This window comes from Schistocerca piceifrons, chromosome 5, assembly GCF_021461385.2.
Source record: "Schistocerca piceifrons isolate TAMUIC-IGC-003096 chromosome 5, iqSchPice1.1, whole genome shotgun sequence".
Lineage (NCBI taxonomy): Eukaryota > Metazoa > Arthropoda > Insecta > Orthoptera > Acrididae > Schistocerca > Schistocerca piceifrons.
In genome coordinates this window covers 314,051,539-314,068,183 of record NC_060142.1, presented here as the reverse complement: position 1 = coordinate 314,068,183, position 16,645 = coordinate 314,051,539, and the positions used below count along the sequence as shown (strand labels likewise).

General features: G+C 38.9%; 1 protein-coding gene across 1 annotated transcript in view; it reads right to left on the bottom strand.

The window, feature by feature from the left end:
• The window catches only part of LOC124798257 (non-lysosomal glucosylceramidase), a 257,460-nt gene that overhangs the window by 18,826 nt on the left and 221,989 nt on the right, over positions 1–16,645 (bottom strand). The window contains exon 14 of the mRNA XM_047261576.1: positions 7,392–7,498. Coding sequence (XP_047117532.1) covers positions 7,392–7,498 — 107 coding nt within the window. The remainder of the gene's footprint in view (positions 1–7,391; positions 7,499–16,645) is intronic.

Sequence of the window (16,645 nt, the reverse complement as noted above, 5' to 3'; positions counted from 1 at the left end):
TCCCTTTTTCAATTTTCTAACCTACCTGCCCGATTAAGGGATTTGACATTCCACGCTCCGATCCGTAGAATGTCAGTTTTCTTTCTCCTGATAATGACGTCCTCTTGAGTAGTCCCTGCCCGGATATCCGATTGGGGGACTATTTTACCTCCGGAATATTTTACCCAAGAGGACGCATTCATTATTTAATCATACAGTAAAGCTGCAAACCCTCGGGGAAAATTACGGCTGTAGTTTCCCCTTGCTTTCAGCCATTCACAGTACCAGAACAGCAAGGCCATTTTGGTTAGTGTTACATGGCCACATCAGCCAATCAACCAGACTGTTGCCCCTGTAACTACTGAAAAGGCTGTTGCCCCTCTTCAGGAACCACAATATTCCAATATACTGATATTGTTTTTACAATATAAATTCACAGTCAGACTGAATTGTTGAAATTCTTTGATCCTTTAACTTATTTTCAGAATTAAATTTCACATGCACCTTTTATAAACTTTAAATCAGCTTCTTGTGTTTCCTTGATCCTCACTGTTGGCCAGCTCAACAACTCATTACACATCAAAAAATCAAATAAATAACAGTACTTACACATTGACAGTTACCATCCTGTCCCTGTGAATTCTTGGAATTTGGTATGAACACACAATAATGAGCTAAAACATTATGACTGTCAGTTTAATAGCACGTTTGTCCACTTTTTGAATGAAATACATAAGTAATTCCATATGGTATCGATTCAACTAGGCCTTGATAGGTTTCCGGAGACATATGGCATCAGATGTCCATGCACAGGTCATTCAATTTCTTTAAGGCATGGGCCAGTAGTTTGTGGACATGGAGCCGGCACTCAATAGCATCCCAGATATGTTCCTTCATATGCAGATCATGTGAATCTGGTAGCCAAGACATCAACATGAATTCACTATCACGATTCTCAAACTACTGTAGCATGATTCTGTCCTTGCCATACAACAGTCATCCTGCTGGAAGATGCCATCACTGTCAGAGAAGACATCAACCATGAAGAATTGCATGTGGTCTGCAATAATATTCAAATAGTCCACAAAGTTACTACCACAGGTTCCACTGGAGCCCAGGTGAGTGTTCCCCAAGATTACGCCCTCCACCAGCCTGCAACCAGTGCTCATTTCGAGCTCGATGACAGTGTATTCAGATATAACAACTGACCTGGTGTAACAAGAAACATGATTCATCCAACCAGGAGAAATGTGTCCATTGATTTACATTCCAACCTTGATGAACCTGTGTCCCCTGAAATCATAATTGATGATGCTGTTGGGTCAACATAGGAACATGTAGGGGTTGTCTGCTGTGGAGAACAATGTTCAATAGTGTGCACCAAAACACTTGTCTCCATCAGCACACTTGTCTCTGTCATCATAACTGACAAATATTGCTACCTTCCTTGCTTTATAGAGCACAAGCCTCTGATCTCCACGTTCTGTGATGAGGCATGGGCATCCAACAACTTATTGTCACCAGTGGTTTCATAGTCCTCCCAGCATTTTCCATAGATCTTCATGACAGTTGCACAGAAACAGCCAATTAGCTTCACCATTTTCAATGTATTTCTTCCCAAGATCAGGCTGTAAAAATCTACACTTTGTCAAAGTTGCTCATGTCACTGGATTTCCCCATTTGCAACCCATATCATCAATAGAACCATTCCCCATTGAACTCTGCACCACTTTATACTTTCCTTACCGTGACATGTGCCCATAATGCCACCAGGTGGCATTCAATCCTACAGTGGGCAGTTGTCAAAAAGTTTTGGTTCATGCCTAGCTCCTCCATCTTGCTGGAACATATGTGCTTTCGCTGGCTGTGACTGTCCACCAGGTTTAATTCACAAAGAGAAAGTGTTCACTTCAGCCAATTGTGGTACCGTTGATACACCTCAAAATAATTAAGTAGCACACATCTTATTCCACAGTACTATTCTGTTCTTTAATTAACCCACTTCTTTAGTAGTACTACGATTTTCTGAAATAAATGCCATGAAATGAGATGTGTCCCTCCGATGTTCTCCACATAGCATGACGAACACCATCTATAGCAGCTAGGACAGGAATGCTAGAGTTGGTACTATTTTGCGCATGAAGCATGCTTTCTTGTGTGACTGAATGTGTGTATGTTTCCCTTTTTGGAAGAAGGCTTTGCCAAAAACTAAATGTGTAAATGTCTTTTCTTTGTGCCTGTCTGCAACTCAATGTGTCATCTTTATGCTTAGTAATGATATATCCTTTTCCTTATATTGCTGATATTCCAAACTGGAGTTTCCACTATTTATATATTATATCCACATTTAGAAACAAAAATTCTGCACATTTGGGATGGAATAACCATAAATGTCCTTAAATTTGCATTACAGATAAGATGACACTATAATAATAAAGCAATCTCTTCAACATGGACGTTTCCCAAAGGTGCTAAAGTATACAGAAGTAAAACTGCTGTTCAAAGATAGGTCAAGAGAGGATATGTGAATTCATCGTAGCATCTCTCTTCTTCCAGTCCTGTCAGAAACATCGTGAAAAGGTGCTGCCATCCAGATTCTAAATATTACTGGCAAATATGAGGTTATTTTGAAAAACACATTTGGTTGCCAGAGTGGAAAAAGCACTATAGATGCAATTAACAAGTCTGTCGATAAGATTAGTATACCACTACATAATAAGAAGAAAATTGTAGGAATCTTTTGCAACCTCACAAAAGCCTTTGACTCAGTACATCACGCACTGCTTAGCCATAAACTTGACAGGTATAGGATCAGGGGTAGTATTCTACATCGGAAGGGTAGTATTCTACGTCAGCTTATTCATACCCGTATAAGAGCAAACAAGGGTGATTATTTCTTCAAATGCAGAAAATTATTCTTTCAAAATGAAAACAGTACCGCAAAGTGTCCCTTAAGGCTGCTTCTAGGACGTATTTTGTTTCTTCCTCATTGCTTTACTCATCAATGTAAATGCCCTGTAGTGTCCTGGGGTCGGCAGGAAAGTACTAACAATCAAGTGTGAACACACTTTAGTTAACTAAAACGCCTTCTTGGCATGCGCTGATTTTCAGACTCAAGAACAACAAGAAACACAATAATTCTTGTGGTGGCAAAAGCCAGAGAAAAGTTAGAAGACAATGAAAAGAAATAACAACCAAAATACTATGCTACACAACTCCAAAGTGACGTTACGCCCAACAATATACAAATTTCTATAGAAAACTACGGCGAGTGTCTACTGGGCTAAAGCTGGTGGAGGAATTGGCTGGAGCTGTCCTAGCTGTAGGTGGACACTGCCAGTCTGACTCTGATGGCGTGCTTATAACACCAAATTGTGGAGTGCACACTTAGTCACATAAGTTCCAATTGGTAGATCTCTGTCACATGGCTTTTCACAAAGTAGTGCCATGTTTAAGTGGAAGATCTGTTGATGTTTACATTCCCTGGTGATGTTTTGATACAAGCTCTTGAAGGGAGGTCGGCAGCTCACCTCGCTTATCTGTTGTGGGAGCCTTCTAGCTGGTAAGGGGTCACTACAACATGCCACATAAATTCTATTTAGAGATGATGTGGTAACTGAAGACCATGAGTCAGAAAACATCCCTTTCTGCATCATCAATACAATAAAACATCTGGAAACATGGTTTCAACTCAGCAGATTGACCATGAATGTCCCAAAAATCCACATGATCCTGTTCAGACCAAAACAGTCAAAATCCCAGGAAATTAAAGTAGGTCATAAAAATCTTGATCTAGAAAAAGTTGATCCTGTGAAATTTTAAGATTAAACCTAGATAAGAATTTAAACTGGAATAAACAGCTGAGTTATCTATAAACAAATTATGTAGTTTTGCAACTGGACTGCAAATACTAGCTAATGCCACTGACATGGACTCAGAAAATAAGTGCCAACCATAGCTACTTCCGATCAGTTATCAGATTCAGTATTTTGTTTGGGGAATTTTGAGTAACATACTGTGTACTGAAACAGCAGAAAAGAATTACTAGAAACATGCTGTATAGCCAAGGAAATTGTGATGCCCATTACTTAAAACTCTGCAATTATTAACTGTTCCCTCTCTAAATATCTATGATATTATCACCTTTTTACATAGTAATTAAGAATGAGTCAAAGAAAACTGTTCTGATCACTCATATAAAATAAGAAATTAATATACAAGGTGCATCCATAAAGTACATTTCCCTGAGATCGTGAACAGAAACAAAACAATTTATCTGAAAGATTTATTGGAACAGATACAAGATGTGTTGAGCTAATTTTCAACGTATTTACCACCAGAATTCAGACATTTATCATACTGTGAGAAAAACTTTTGTATCTCTGTGTCATAGATATCTGCTGTCGATGATTGGAACCACCATGTGACACCCATCTCTGCCTCTCTCTCTGTTTGAAAATGCTGACTCCTACCAGACAGGAATTTCTTGAGTTCCTGGAACAGATGGAAATCTGTTCAGACTGTAGGGTGGACAATCAAACACCTTCAAGCCGACCATTTCCAGCAGCTTTGTCATATATCGAGCCATGTATGGTTGGATTTTATTGTGCAGCAAGACAGTACTGGCACTGAACAGCCCACACTACTTGTTCTGAATTGCTGCATTGCCTCACCCTCCTGCTCAGCATTCCCCATCTCATATCCGGTCAGGAATTTAGTGAGGAGACTCCCGGAATTTAGTGAGGAGACTCCCTGGCTGTATCGGTACACTGAAACCACTATTTTCTGCACCAACACAGTTGGCTTGAAGTTTATCTTGCAAGGAGACTATGTGACACCAGTGCAGTGACTGCTGCTTGGTTTCTGATGTGTTGTGTACAACCAACATCTCATCACCTATGATGATCCAGTCTAGAAACTTGTTGCCATCATCATGAAACCACTGCAGAGAACTCAAGCTTGCCCATGTGTTTTGTTTTGTGTTGTGGAGTCATTTACTTTGACATTCACCTTGAGCACAATTTCCATAACAGGTGCGCCATGACAGTTTCATGCAACAAGTGGTACGTCTGTTGGAACTGACTGCCGAGTTCCACGATTGTGAAGCAACAATTTTCAATAATGTATCCCTACACAAGCTCCACAAGGTCGTCTGTAATGATGGATGGCCTCCCGATGTACTAAGCATCATGAACATTTTGGTGACCTGCTGCAAAGTCTCTGCACCAGCAATGCACTGTCTTGCTTATTATGTTAGGTCCACAGACCTGGCACAGCTGACAAATTTCAATCGGTGCTATGTTCTGTGCATTCAAAAACTATCACTGACTTCACTTGACACAGGGTGGGAGCTGGAATATGAACCTTCATTTTCAACAGCTGCTACGAAGCTATCAAAGCTATTGTGAGATCTTGGGAAGTTCTGTTAGCACATGCACTATACCATATTATTACTTTATCATGTACACACAGTCACTTGCACAACAGATGATTTGAAATCTGTGGGACGAGTGAGAAACTTACTTGTTATGGATGCACCTCATAATTTTATGCTCCCTGCTCATTGCTTAAACTTATATGTTCCAAGTTCCCAGTACATGGGAGGCAGTGTATCGAGAGGCAGTGTATCAAAGATTTATACTGCATATATGGAACACAGAAAAACTATCCGCTAAGTCACAATACCAACAAAAGCGCATGTTGAATGATTATGAAAGATGGTCCTGGAGAGGATTATGACAACAAATAAGAGGGTGACAACTGCAAAGTTCTCTGCAGAACTGAATGTCACACTCACAAACCCTGTCGGCACCAAAACAACATGAAGAGAGCTCAGAAGCAGGGAACTGCAGGATGAGCTGGAATTCCAAAACTACTCATCAGTGGTGCAAATGCCTGTAACTGGAAAACATACTGGTGAGCCCTTAAAATCTAGACTGTGGAGCAATGGAAGACAGTCATTTGGTCAGATGAGTCATGTTTCACACAGTTTCCACCTTGTGGTTGAGTTTACATCCCAAGACTGAAACATGGCATGGGTTCGGTGATGATTTGGGCAGTCATATCACGATATTCCATGGGCCCCATACTTACTCTGCAAGGTACTTTTACTGCCAAGGATTACATGACCATTTTAGGTGACCAAGTCCATCCCATGGTACAATCTTTCTTCTTCAATGGTGACACTTTGTTCCAAGATGACAGAAGTCGTGTTCACACAGCTTGCATCACCCAAGGTTGGTTTTGTGAGAATAAGGACGAATTGTTACATATATCCTAGCCACCACAGTTACCAGACCTGAATGTTATTGAACCTTTGTAGTCTTGTTTGGAAAGAATGGTGCATGATCACTGCCCACCTCCATCATCATTATCTGAACATGCCACTATTTTGCAGGAAGAATGGTATAACATTACCTTGAAAACCACACGGGACCTGTATTTAACCATTCCCACCACAACTGGAAGCTGTTTTGAATGCCGATAGGTTTCCTACACCGTATTAGACAAGGTAATGAGTTGTGTTGTATTTTTGGGTTTTACATATTTTTGTCCAACCCCTATACGACAAGAATACTTTCACGGCTGGTCCTGTCCTTGGTGGGGGTTGACTCATTGGTTCTGGGGGAGGAGACCAAATAGCAAGTCATCAGTCCCGTTGGATTAGGGAAGTATGGGGAAGGAAGTCTACCATGCCCTTTTAAAGGAGCTATCCTGGCATTTGCTTAAAGCAATTTAGGGAAATTACGGAAAACCTAAATCAGTATAGTCAGACGTGGGTCTGAAACTTCGCCCTACTGAATACGAGTCCAGTGTGCTAACCACTGCGCCCCCTCACTCAGGAAATGATGGGGAAGGGCACACCTGTGACAGGACTATAGTAGAAAATTGTAGGTGAGTACATAACACACATCTTGATACAGTCTTTCACATGCATATGGCCTACATGTCACAGAGCTGGGAGTATGCATAGCTTAAAAACGGACCAAGATATTTCATGGATTGGGTGGAGATGGCACACAACTTTGGGTAGAGGTGTGAAAGATGCTGGGAAGAATGTTCTTCATTTCAGGGCTTGATGAAAGATGACCGAAGCACTGGCTTATTATTGAGTAACAGAGGGCAGCTTCTTTTTAGTAGGGCTGGATGATGCACTATGTACATGTGTGAATATGGCATGAGAGATCATCCTCGTGTCCTTTCATCTCACTCTCCCTATCTTGTCATCCTTGTTCCTCTGAACTGCTCCACCTGACGCATCCCCAATCTCAACTAGAAACTAGGTCACAGGATAAGATCAATTTAGGTATGTATGGTGGGTAAAACACACACACACACACACAAGAGAGAGAGAGAGAGAGAGAGAGAGAGAGAGAGAGAGAATTTACTATAGTAGTAACTTAACAACATACCTCTTCTGTTACACCGCATGCTCTCAAATACCAAAGGCCACAAAGCTGATCAGCCATAATTGACTTTGACTGGCTGCTATTGGATGCGTCAAAGTTGTAATATTCCCCTAGACATTAGAAAATTAGTGTTGTAGAAACAGAAAATATTAATAGTGCTGATAAGAAATTTGTTTATAATATAGTTTATAATACAGTTGGTAGATATGCTTTTAATTACTACTGCTTTAAATATTAAAAGTGCACAATAAATCAAATTATGACTTTTTCTCATTTTATAGTAACAGATTCATCCCTGTGGGTAACAAGTGGAGAACAGAAGTGGATGAAACTGTAAGCTATAATCACTTTCCAACAGCAGTGTCAATCATGCTCCAGTTGCTTGCAAAGATATACAATGAAATTTATGTGTATATTAAGATACTTGCTAACATTACACATATAACCAAAACAGGGCAGTGTTTTAAAAAAAAGACATTTGAAAGAAGCTTCAGTTATCATAATCAAATCTCCCTCCATCATGTACACAAACGATACCAATTGGAAGGATTAAGCCTTTGTGCTTCTAAATGACTTGGTTTTTCAGTAAGTTTTTATGATCTATTCTGATTGCCCTTTCCCTGTTTACTTATAGAAGGGAAGAGTATTCTAAAAGATCAAGATACTTTCAAGCTTACTCAAAATGCATCCTGCTTTGCTTCAATGAGTTACTTTCTACACAAAATACTACAGATTTCTCACTTTCTACACACCATCTGAACTGTAAAGTCATAAAACCTTTAAGAACTTTCAAATAAGTGTATTTTTCTACCTCATTAGAATAATTTGACTATTAATTGTAATTTGCATACCACTTCACTTCTAGTCTATCATTCAGGACCTCACTCCCTATCAATTATGTCATATGTTGTTAAATCAAAACACTTGTAAGCCACATTGTTCATTGGGATTAGATAAATGTCTTGACAACTGGTGCAACAGCCCGTATGGAAGAACAATATATTAATCTTATTAACTGAAAACTGAGCTTTTTGTCAGTGGCAACAAAGATACAGAAGTTAGTGATTATTAGACTGGCATAGCAGTTATGATTACAAAAGGCAAAAAGAGTTTATCAGTGGAGCCAGAAGAGTATTTTTGTTGGTAGAACAGATATACAGTCATTTAACACCTTACACAAAAGCCAAACAGAGAACATATAGTTGAAGTCAGACAAAGACAGAAAAAATTGTGATCACATTACATTAATTCTTGTTCCACAGATCATGAATATGATATTTTGTAATGATGTGGAATGTGTCAGTTTAACATAAGGTTTCTTTACAAGATGCACTCTTTCTATCTCTGTGTTTTTTTAATATTTACTACTTCATGTTTAAAAATTCATTCAGAAATTCTTTTAATTTGTTTTTAAATGTTGTTTAGTATCTGTCAGACTTTTACTGCTATTCGGTAAATGACCAAAGAATTTTGTGGCAGCATAGTTCCCTCCTTTCTGTGCCAAAGTCAGATTTAACCCAAAATAGTGAAGATCATCCTTTCTTTTAGTGTTGTAGCTGTGCACTTTCGCATTATTTTGGAACTGGGATGGGTTATTAATAACAAATTTCTTTACTGAATATAGGTATTGTGAATGTACTGTGAGTATCATTAGTTCCTTAAATAAATGTTCGCAAATGATCTTGGGTGGGTCCCAGTTATTATTCTGGTCATACGCTTTTGTGCAATGAATACTTTTTCTCTTAATGATGAGTCACCCCAAAGTATGATGCCATACGCAAGCAATGAATGAAAGTATGTATAAGAGGGTAATTTACTGATGTATCTATAAACAAAATTTGCAATAACCCTAATAGCATAAACAGCTGAATTCAAACGTTTCAGCAGATCATAATGTGTTGCTTCCACTTCAATTTCTCATCACTGCACACACCCACAAATTTTCAATTTTCTGCCTTAGCAACATACTTCTGTTCAACGTCTATATTTATCAATGGTATTACGCCATTTACTGTATTGAATTGTATACATAGTGTTTTCTCACAATTTAGTGAGTGAAAGTCCATTCACAAATAACCACTTAATAATTTTCTGAAAGACATAATTTACAATTTCCTCTACTACGTCTTGTTTGTCAGTTGTGATTACTACACACTTATCATCTGTAAAAAGAACTAGCTTTGCATCTTCATGAATACAAAGTGGAAAAATTCATCAATACATATTAAGAACAATAAGGGACCCAAAACGGACACTGTGGGCACCATTCTTGAAGCCTCCCCAGTTAGAGGACTCTACTGACTTTCTGCAGACTATCTGTGCTCTTAATTACAACCTTCCACATTATTCTAGTTAAATATGAATTAAACCATTTGTGCACTGTTCCACTTATACCACAATACTTAAACTTATCTAGAAGAGAATACAAAAAATTCCAATAGGTGATGCTTCGTTATTCAGAGCGTTTCATATTTGATCAGTAAAAGCATATATAGTATTTTCTGATGAAAAGCCTTTCTCAAAACCAAACTGACATTTTGTTCGTACTTCATTTTTACAAATCTGTGAAGCTACTCTTGAATTCATTATTTCTTCAGGATTTTTGGATAAAGCTGTCAGAACTGAGATTAGGTAGCAGTTGTTAGCAACAGACTTATTTCCCTTTTTATGGAATGATTTAACAATAGCACATTCAGTCTATACTGAAAAATTTCCTGTTTCAGTGTGCTACTACATATGTGGCTGAGAATCCTACTTATCTATTGGAATAAGCCTTTAGTACTCTGTTGGAAATGCCATCAATTCCATATGATTTTTTACTTTTCAGTGAATTTATTATTTTCTTAATTTCAGTGGGAGAGGTGAGCTGAATTACAGATTTATCAAACTGCACACATGTTACCTCTTCCATATACAGCCTCGTATTTTATAATGAACAGGTGTATCCTATTTTCACTACACACTTAAAAATTGTTATCAGAAATATTTGCTAGTTCTGACTTTTTGTTAACAAACTTTTCACTGATTTTGATACAAATACAGTCCTCCTGTGTTCTCCATTGCTCTGTTTCCCTCTTAATAATATTCTGAATTATTTTAATTATTTTATGAGAGGTGCTAATCTCAGACATAATGCACATGCTTCTGGACTTTTTAATAACATTTCTTAATATGGTGCAGTAGTTTTTATAATGTCACACTGTTTCTGGATCATTACTCCTTCTAGTATAAGATACATTTCCATTTTCTGTTTACAGATATTTTTGACCCTTTAGTAAACCATGCCTTTTTAGATGGTTTCTTACAATTATGTTTCACTGTTTTCTTAGTGTAACTGTTTTCAAACATACTCACAAAGGTATCATGAAATAGGTTAAATTTCAAATTAGCATCAGGTTCCCTGTACACCTCATCCCAGTCTGTTGCAAGATTTCCCTAAAATTTGCAATGGTCAAATCATTAACTGAATGCACTATTTTGCACGACTGTTTTGTATAACTGTATGGAGCTATGTCATATACTGTAACTACATCTACATCTACATCCATACTCCGCAAGCCACCTGACGGTGTGTGGCGGAGGGTACCTTGAGTACCTCTATCGGTTCTCCCTTCTATTCCAGTCTCGTATTGTTCGTGGAAAGAAGGTTTGTCGGTATGCCTCTGTGTGGGCTCTAATCTCTCTGATTTTATCCTCATGGTCTCTTTGCGAGATATACGTGGGAGGGAGCAATATACTGCTTGACTCTTCGGTGAAGGTATGTTCTCGAAACTTTGACAAAAGCCCGTACCGAGCTACTGAGCGTCTCTCCTGCAGAGTCTTCCACTGGAGTTTATCTATAATCTCCATAACGCTTTCGCGATTACTAAATGATCCTGTAACGAAGCGCGCTGCTCTCCGTTGGATCTTCTCTATATCTCCTATCAACCCTATCTGGTACGGATCCCACACTGCTGAGCAGTATTCAAGCAGTGGGCGAACAAGCGTACTGTAACCTACTTCCTTTGTTTTTGGATTGCATTTCCTTAGGATTCTTCCAATGAATCTCAGTCTGGCATCTGCTTTACCGACGATCAACATTATATGATCATTCCATTTTAAATCACTCCTAATGCGTACTCCCAGATAATTTATGGTATTAACTGCTTCTAGTTGCTGACCTGCTATTTTGTAGCTAAATGATAAAGGATCAATCTTTCTGTGTATTCACAGCACATTACACTTGTCTACATTGAGATTCAATTGCCATTCCCTGCACCATGCGTCAATTCGCTGCAGATCCTCCTGCATTTCAGTACAATTTTCCATTGTACTAGCTGTACTTCATGATCAGAAAGACCATTTTTAACAAGAAAAGCTCTTATTTGATTAAATTTATCTTGGTATATAAAAACATTACCTATCAATGTACTGCTTTCCTGTACCACCTGAGTAGGAAAATCAATAACTGGTGTCAAATTGAAAGAATCAAGTAATACTTAAAGGCCATTATTTCTATCAGACTCTTTCAGAACATCTAAATTGAAATCCTCACAAACCATAATTTGCTCCCCCCTGTCTAACAAATAGCACAACAAATAAGCCAAGTTTTTTCAGAAATAGCTGACAATTTCCCAGTGGGGACCAATACACAGCTACAATTATAAAAATACCATAATTTAGTCTAAGCTCACAGTGAAATTATTCTATACATTGCTCTACAAAAAAATTTTGGTTTCTGAATTTTTCACATTATGATAAATTTTACCATATATGGCAACTCCTCCTCTCTCCTTAGTGTCTCTACTTACATTTGCTGAAAGCTTATAACCACCAGCATTTACCTTTTCCATACCCATGACTATATGATATTCAAACAGGCACAGTACATCTATTCCACCCTCAAATCAAGAAGCTCATCTACTCTGTTTTCTAATCCCCTGATATTCTGTACTTTTATGAGAATCTCATGCTATTTTAGTATCTCTAGTACCTGTCTGTTTGAGATTACAGTGAGATTACAACCTCAGAATACTACTTATTTTGATTTTATGAGCACACAATTTTATATTCCTGAACATTTGCATGCACAGTATATAAAGGATTTTGAAGAGTGAACTCATTTGCTAATTCTGTATAGACTCTAACAACAGGGATTTGAATGAGTCCTGTGATCTTGTTCAATTTTAGGGATTTCAGCTGTTCCTTATCATCAGTGACACTTATTTATACCATTATCTTTGCAATGGTGCGAGAATTAAACTGAGGCAGTAGTCCTGTAACTTTCTTTGTAAAGGAATATTTGAAAACAGTTCAGGTTTTATGTTTTTCCTTTGCTACCCTCAATTTCAGTACAACACATGCATCATTCAGGAGTGTCTGGACACTAACTTTGATGTCACTGACAGAGTTAACATAAGACCAGAATATATTTTGGTTTTTAATATATATATAGATTGGTTTCTGTAGTCATTTGAAGTTCAATGCACTGCCATTTTGACAGACAAATGTGATTCATTAACCTGTCGGTAGAAAGCCAGGTTGTAGTGGACTCCATGCACTGTACTTTCATGTATAACACCGAGATGGAGGCACGGGCACTCCTGAGGTTCTGAATAGCTGTCAAATGCATTTACCCAAGTGCACTTCATACCTTTTCCTCATTCAGGTGATTGAACGTGATACACAAACATCTTTATTCTCTCCACTGAGGTTTACTGCACCCCACCTTCCCATGCTTGTTGTCTGGATTTTCAACATTGCTGTGCCTGGTGTAAGTGACAGATGCTCAGTAGACCCATAACACTATATAATAATACATTATTACAACAGTCTTATACTTTGCAATGTAAATAACAATTGTAGTTTTATAACTGGGCCACTAGTATTCATTTGTTGTATTATTTTATAATAAATTTATTTGATTATAGTATATTAAAATTGTGCACATTATATTATATTTTAGATGTTGTCACATGGACAGGAAAGTGTTAGGCTGAAGGAGCTATTGCAAAACACAGAGGGAGAAGAGGAGAAGATAAGAAGCTAAGAATCTGGAGGATCACCAACTGCATGAACCACTACCTGCTGACAACTGGGGCGAGGGGTCTGATGGTCAAATTGCAGATAGTGAACATGACACTGACTCAAACAAGGATGCCAGCAACAATGGAATCGATGGCCATATCAAATGTGATGACATCTATCTCAGAAGGATGGCGTCACCAAGTGGATGAAGAATAATCCAGGCCTACAATAGGTTAGAACCAGATCTTGGATCATCATCAAAGAAGCTCCTGGACCAATGCAAAATGCAAGGGATGCAAAGACTCAAAAGGAAGCCCTTAGTCTTTTTATTACACCATAGGTTGTCCAGATCATCGATGACTGCACCCACAAGAAGATAGAAATGTGTACTGGAAACTACACAATCAAGACCGATAGCCTTTATGAGAAGACAGACAAACCTGAGATCTTGGCTCTCCTCTGGTTTCTCTATCTAATGGGGGGATTCAAAGCTGGACGAATGGACGTGGCAAGCTTCTGGGCCACCATGACTCAAGTCAAATTCCTCCTGCACTGTCTCAGGTTTGATGATCTCAGTATCCAACAGGCTCACTGTTCACAGTATAAACTCTGTCCAAACCATGAAGTCTTCAACCAGTTCAACAAGCACTGCCAGGACAGTTACATCCTCAGTAGCAATGTTGCGACTGACAAGAAACTGGGGAGTTTCTGTGGCCGACGCTCTTTCATTCAATATATCCTAATGAAGCCGACCAAGTATGGCAACAAGTTCTTCACCCAACTCCGGGGTTTTCAGTGTTGGAAAGCAACCTGACAGAGCTTTCCACAACAACAACTACCCATCTGATGTTATTGAATGTCTCATAGCCAAGATATCTGGATTGGGAAGAAACCTAACGACTGACAACTGGTATACGAGCATTCCACTGGCCACTACATGCTACGAATGCACACGATGACCTTTGTTGGCATGGTTAGAAAAAATAAAAAAGAAATCCCTAAGGCATTCACGAGACCACTGGCCACCCAGACTGTAGCAGAGTGAACGGATTCAGTAACCAGATCATCTTGGCATCATTCACTCCAGAACAGAAGGAAGTTGTGACTCTTCTCTCCACCTTTCACTGCGATGATCATACAGACAAACTCACTGGGGCAAGAAGGCTGAGATGATTATTTACCACAATTAGACCAAAGGTGCTATTGAAACCTTTGATCAGTTGTGCGGAATTTTCGACATGAGCCAAATGTGCAGAAGATGTCCACTCAGGTTCATCTTCTCACTACTCAACGGTCACTGTATCAATGTGCAAACGATCCACTTCTGCAACTTGCCTAGGGCAACACTTACACATCCACAATTTCTCAAAACCCTCACCCTTGCCCTTCTTTGAGATCAGCCTTAAAAATGCCAGAAGGCATCCAAGCACTTTCTAAACTATTATAGCAGTACCTCACGGACTTTGTTTCTAATTCCACACCTCCTACACAAAAAAAGGTGAAGAAGAATTCAAGGTGTGGGCTGTGCAGCCACAAGAAGGACAGTAAGACAAACTACGTAGAGAAAGCCTGCAGGCAGTACATTTGTCTTGCCGAACATGCGTCCTTCCTTTGTCCTGATTGGATACCTGAAGTTAAGCATCTGCCAACTGACTCCAAGGCTTTTGTGAAGGATGAACACAGGCACAGATATGAAACTTGGATGTTTATTGTATGTTTGATTTTTTATGTAAGCTCTAATGTGTTCAGTGTCAAATGTTTTAAGGATAAATAAGATGTTCATTGTAAAATGTTATCAAGATGTGATGTAATTTGTTCATCGTAAAATGTTCTAAAGCTATAATAAATTGTGAATAAAAAAATTTGTAAAACAACAAAGCAGTAGAGGTCTTACAAGGAAAGTCAACGAGGCAGGACAGTTGTAGGCACTGGGGTGTATGGCACCACCTTTGTGTCGGTGAAATAGGAACCATTTTTCTAACAGACGGTAAAGTATCTCCCTCTTTTAGAAGTTTCTCTAGATACACAGAGTACCATGGGAGACCCTCCCATGATGAACTGTGAGCTCTTTTGCCAACTATTCATCTAAACTCGAGAGAAAGTTCCTCTACAGGCACCTGCTCAGACTACTTGTTTCAAGTTTCTCCTCAAGATATGACACTTCTGTTGATTTATCTAGTTTATTACAGACGTAAATCTTTCTACTTGTTTTAGATACACTGTGTGCTTTGGTAAAAACAACTGTCTCATGGTTACTGATAACAGTTTCAATGTGGAAATGATAAAAGGGATCAGATATAAAGGATCAACATCAATCAAACTGACAAACTGCAGGGACGGATTCCTGACTGGAAGTACAGGAAAAAAGGTCCTATGAACCTGTGTCCGCAAGTGCATCATTGTCATGGTACATGGTGCTGATGAGCGACAGTTCCTCCGACTACCTGCAGTGTGTTCCTGGTGTCTCACAGTTGTGTGATTGATACGGTGCACTATAAGCAGCAGAATGGTCCAGTAATCATGTTAAGAACAAGCCGAGATGGTATTTGCATACGCTCAAGCAGATGGAAAAAGTCTAGAGGCAGCATTTCTATACCAAAATAAGTACACTCATAGACACCGACCACATCTCACAACCTTTCAAGCTCTTTTTTGGGCGTATAGCTGATCATATGTCCTTTCAAGCAGATGAGCATGCAGAGGGGTTACTGTCTATGTGTACATGTGCAGGTTGTGTAGGATATTGAGATGAACCCTAGGACATGTTCCAGAAAAGTGGCCCAATAACATGGTGTAAGCCAAAGTACGATTCGTGTATCCTGCACAACAGCTGCTACTATCCCTATCACCTGCAATTCCATGAAGGCCACTTTGACTACCCGTTGTGACATAGATGTGCTGCAGCTATGTACTGTGCTCCGGGACAGTTTGTCATCGTTGCACAGACAGAGTCCATTTCTGGACACGTGCCCATATTACCTCTTTCCTCCATTTCCAGTTAGGAATCTACACCTGCAGTTTGTCAGTTTTATTAATGTCCACCCTGTATGAACGCTGCTATTATATCTTCTATACTTCTGTCATGACTTGGTTATGAGTTACCTGTTCTAAATAGTTTTCAGAGAATGTATTTACTACTGTTTTGCAGGTTGCTTTGTCAGAGTCACCACTTACAAGGCTCTAAATATCCCAGCCAATTGTTCGATGATTTCAATCATTCTGTGATGACAGTTGGACTGGTGAGTGTAAGA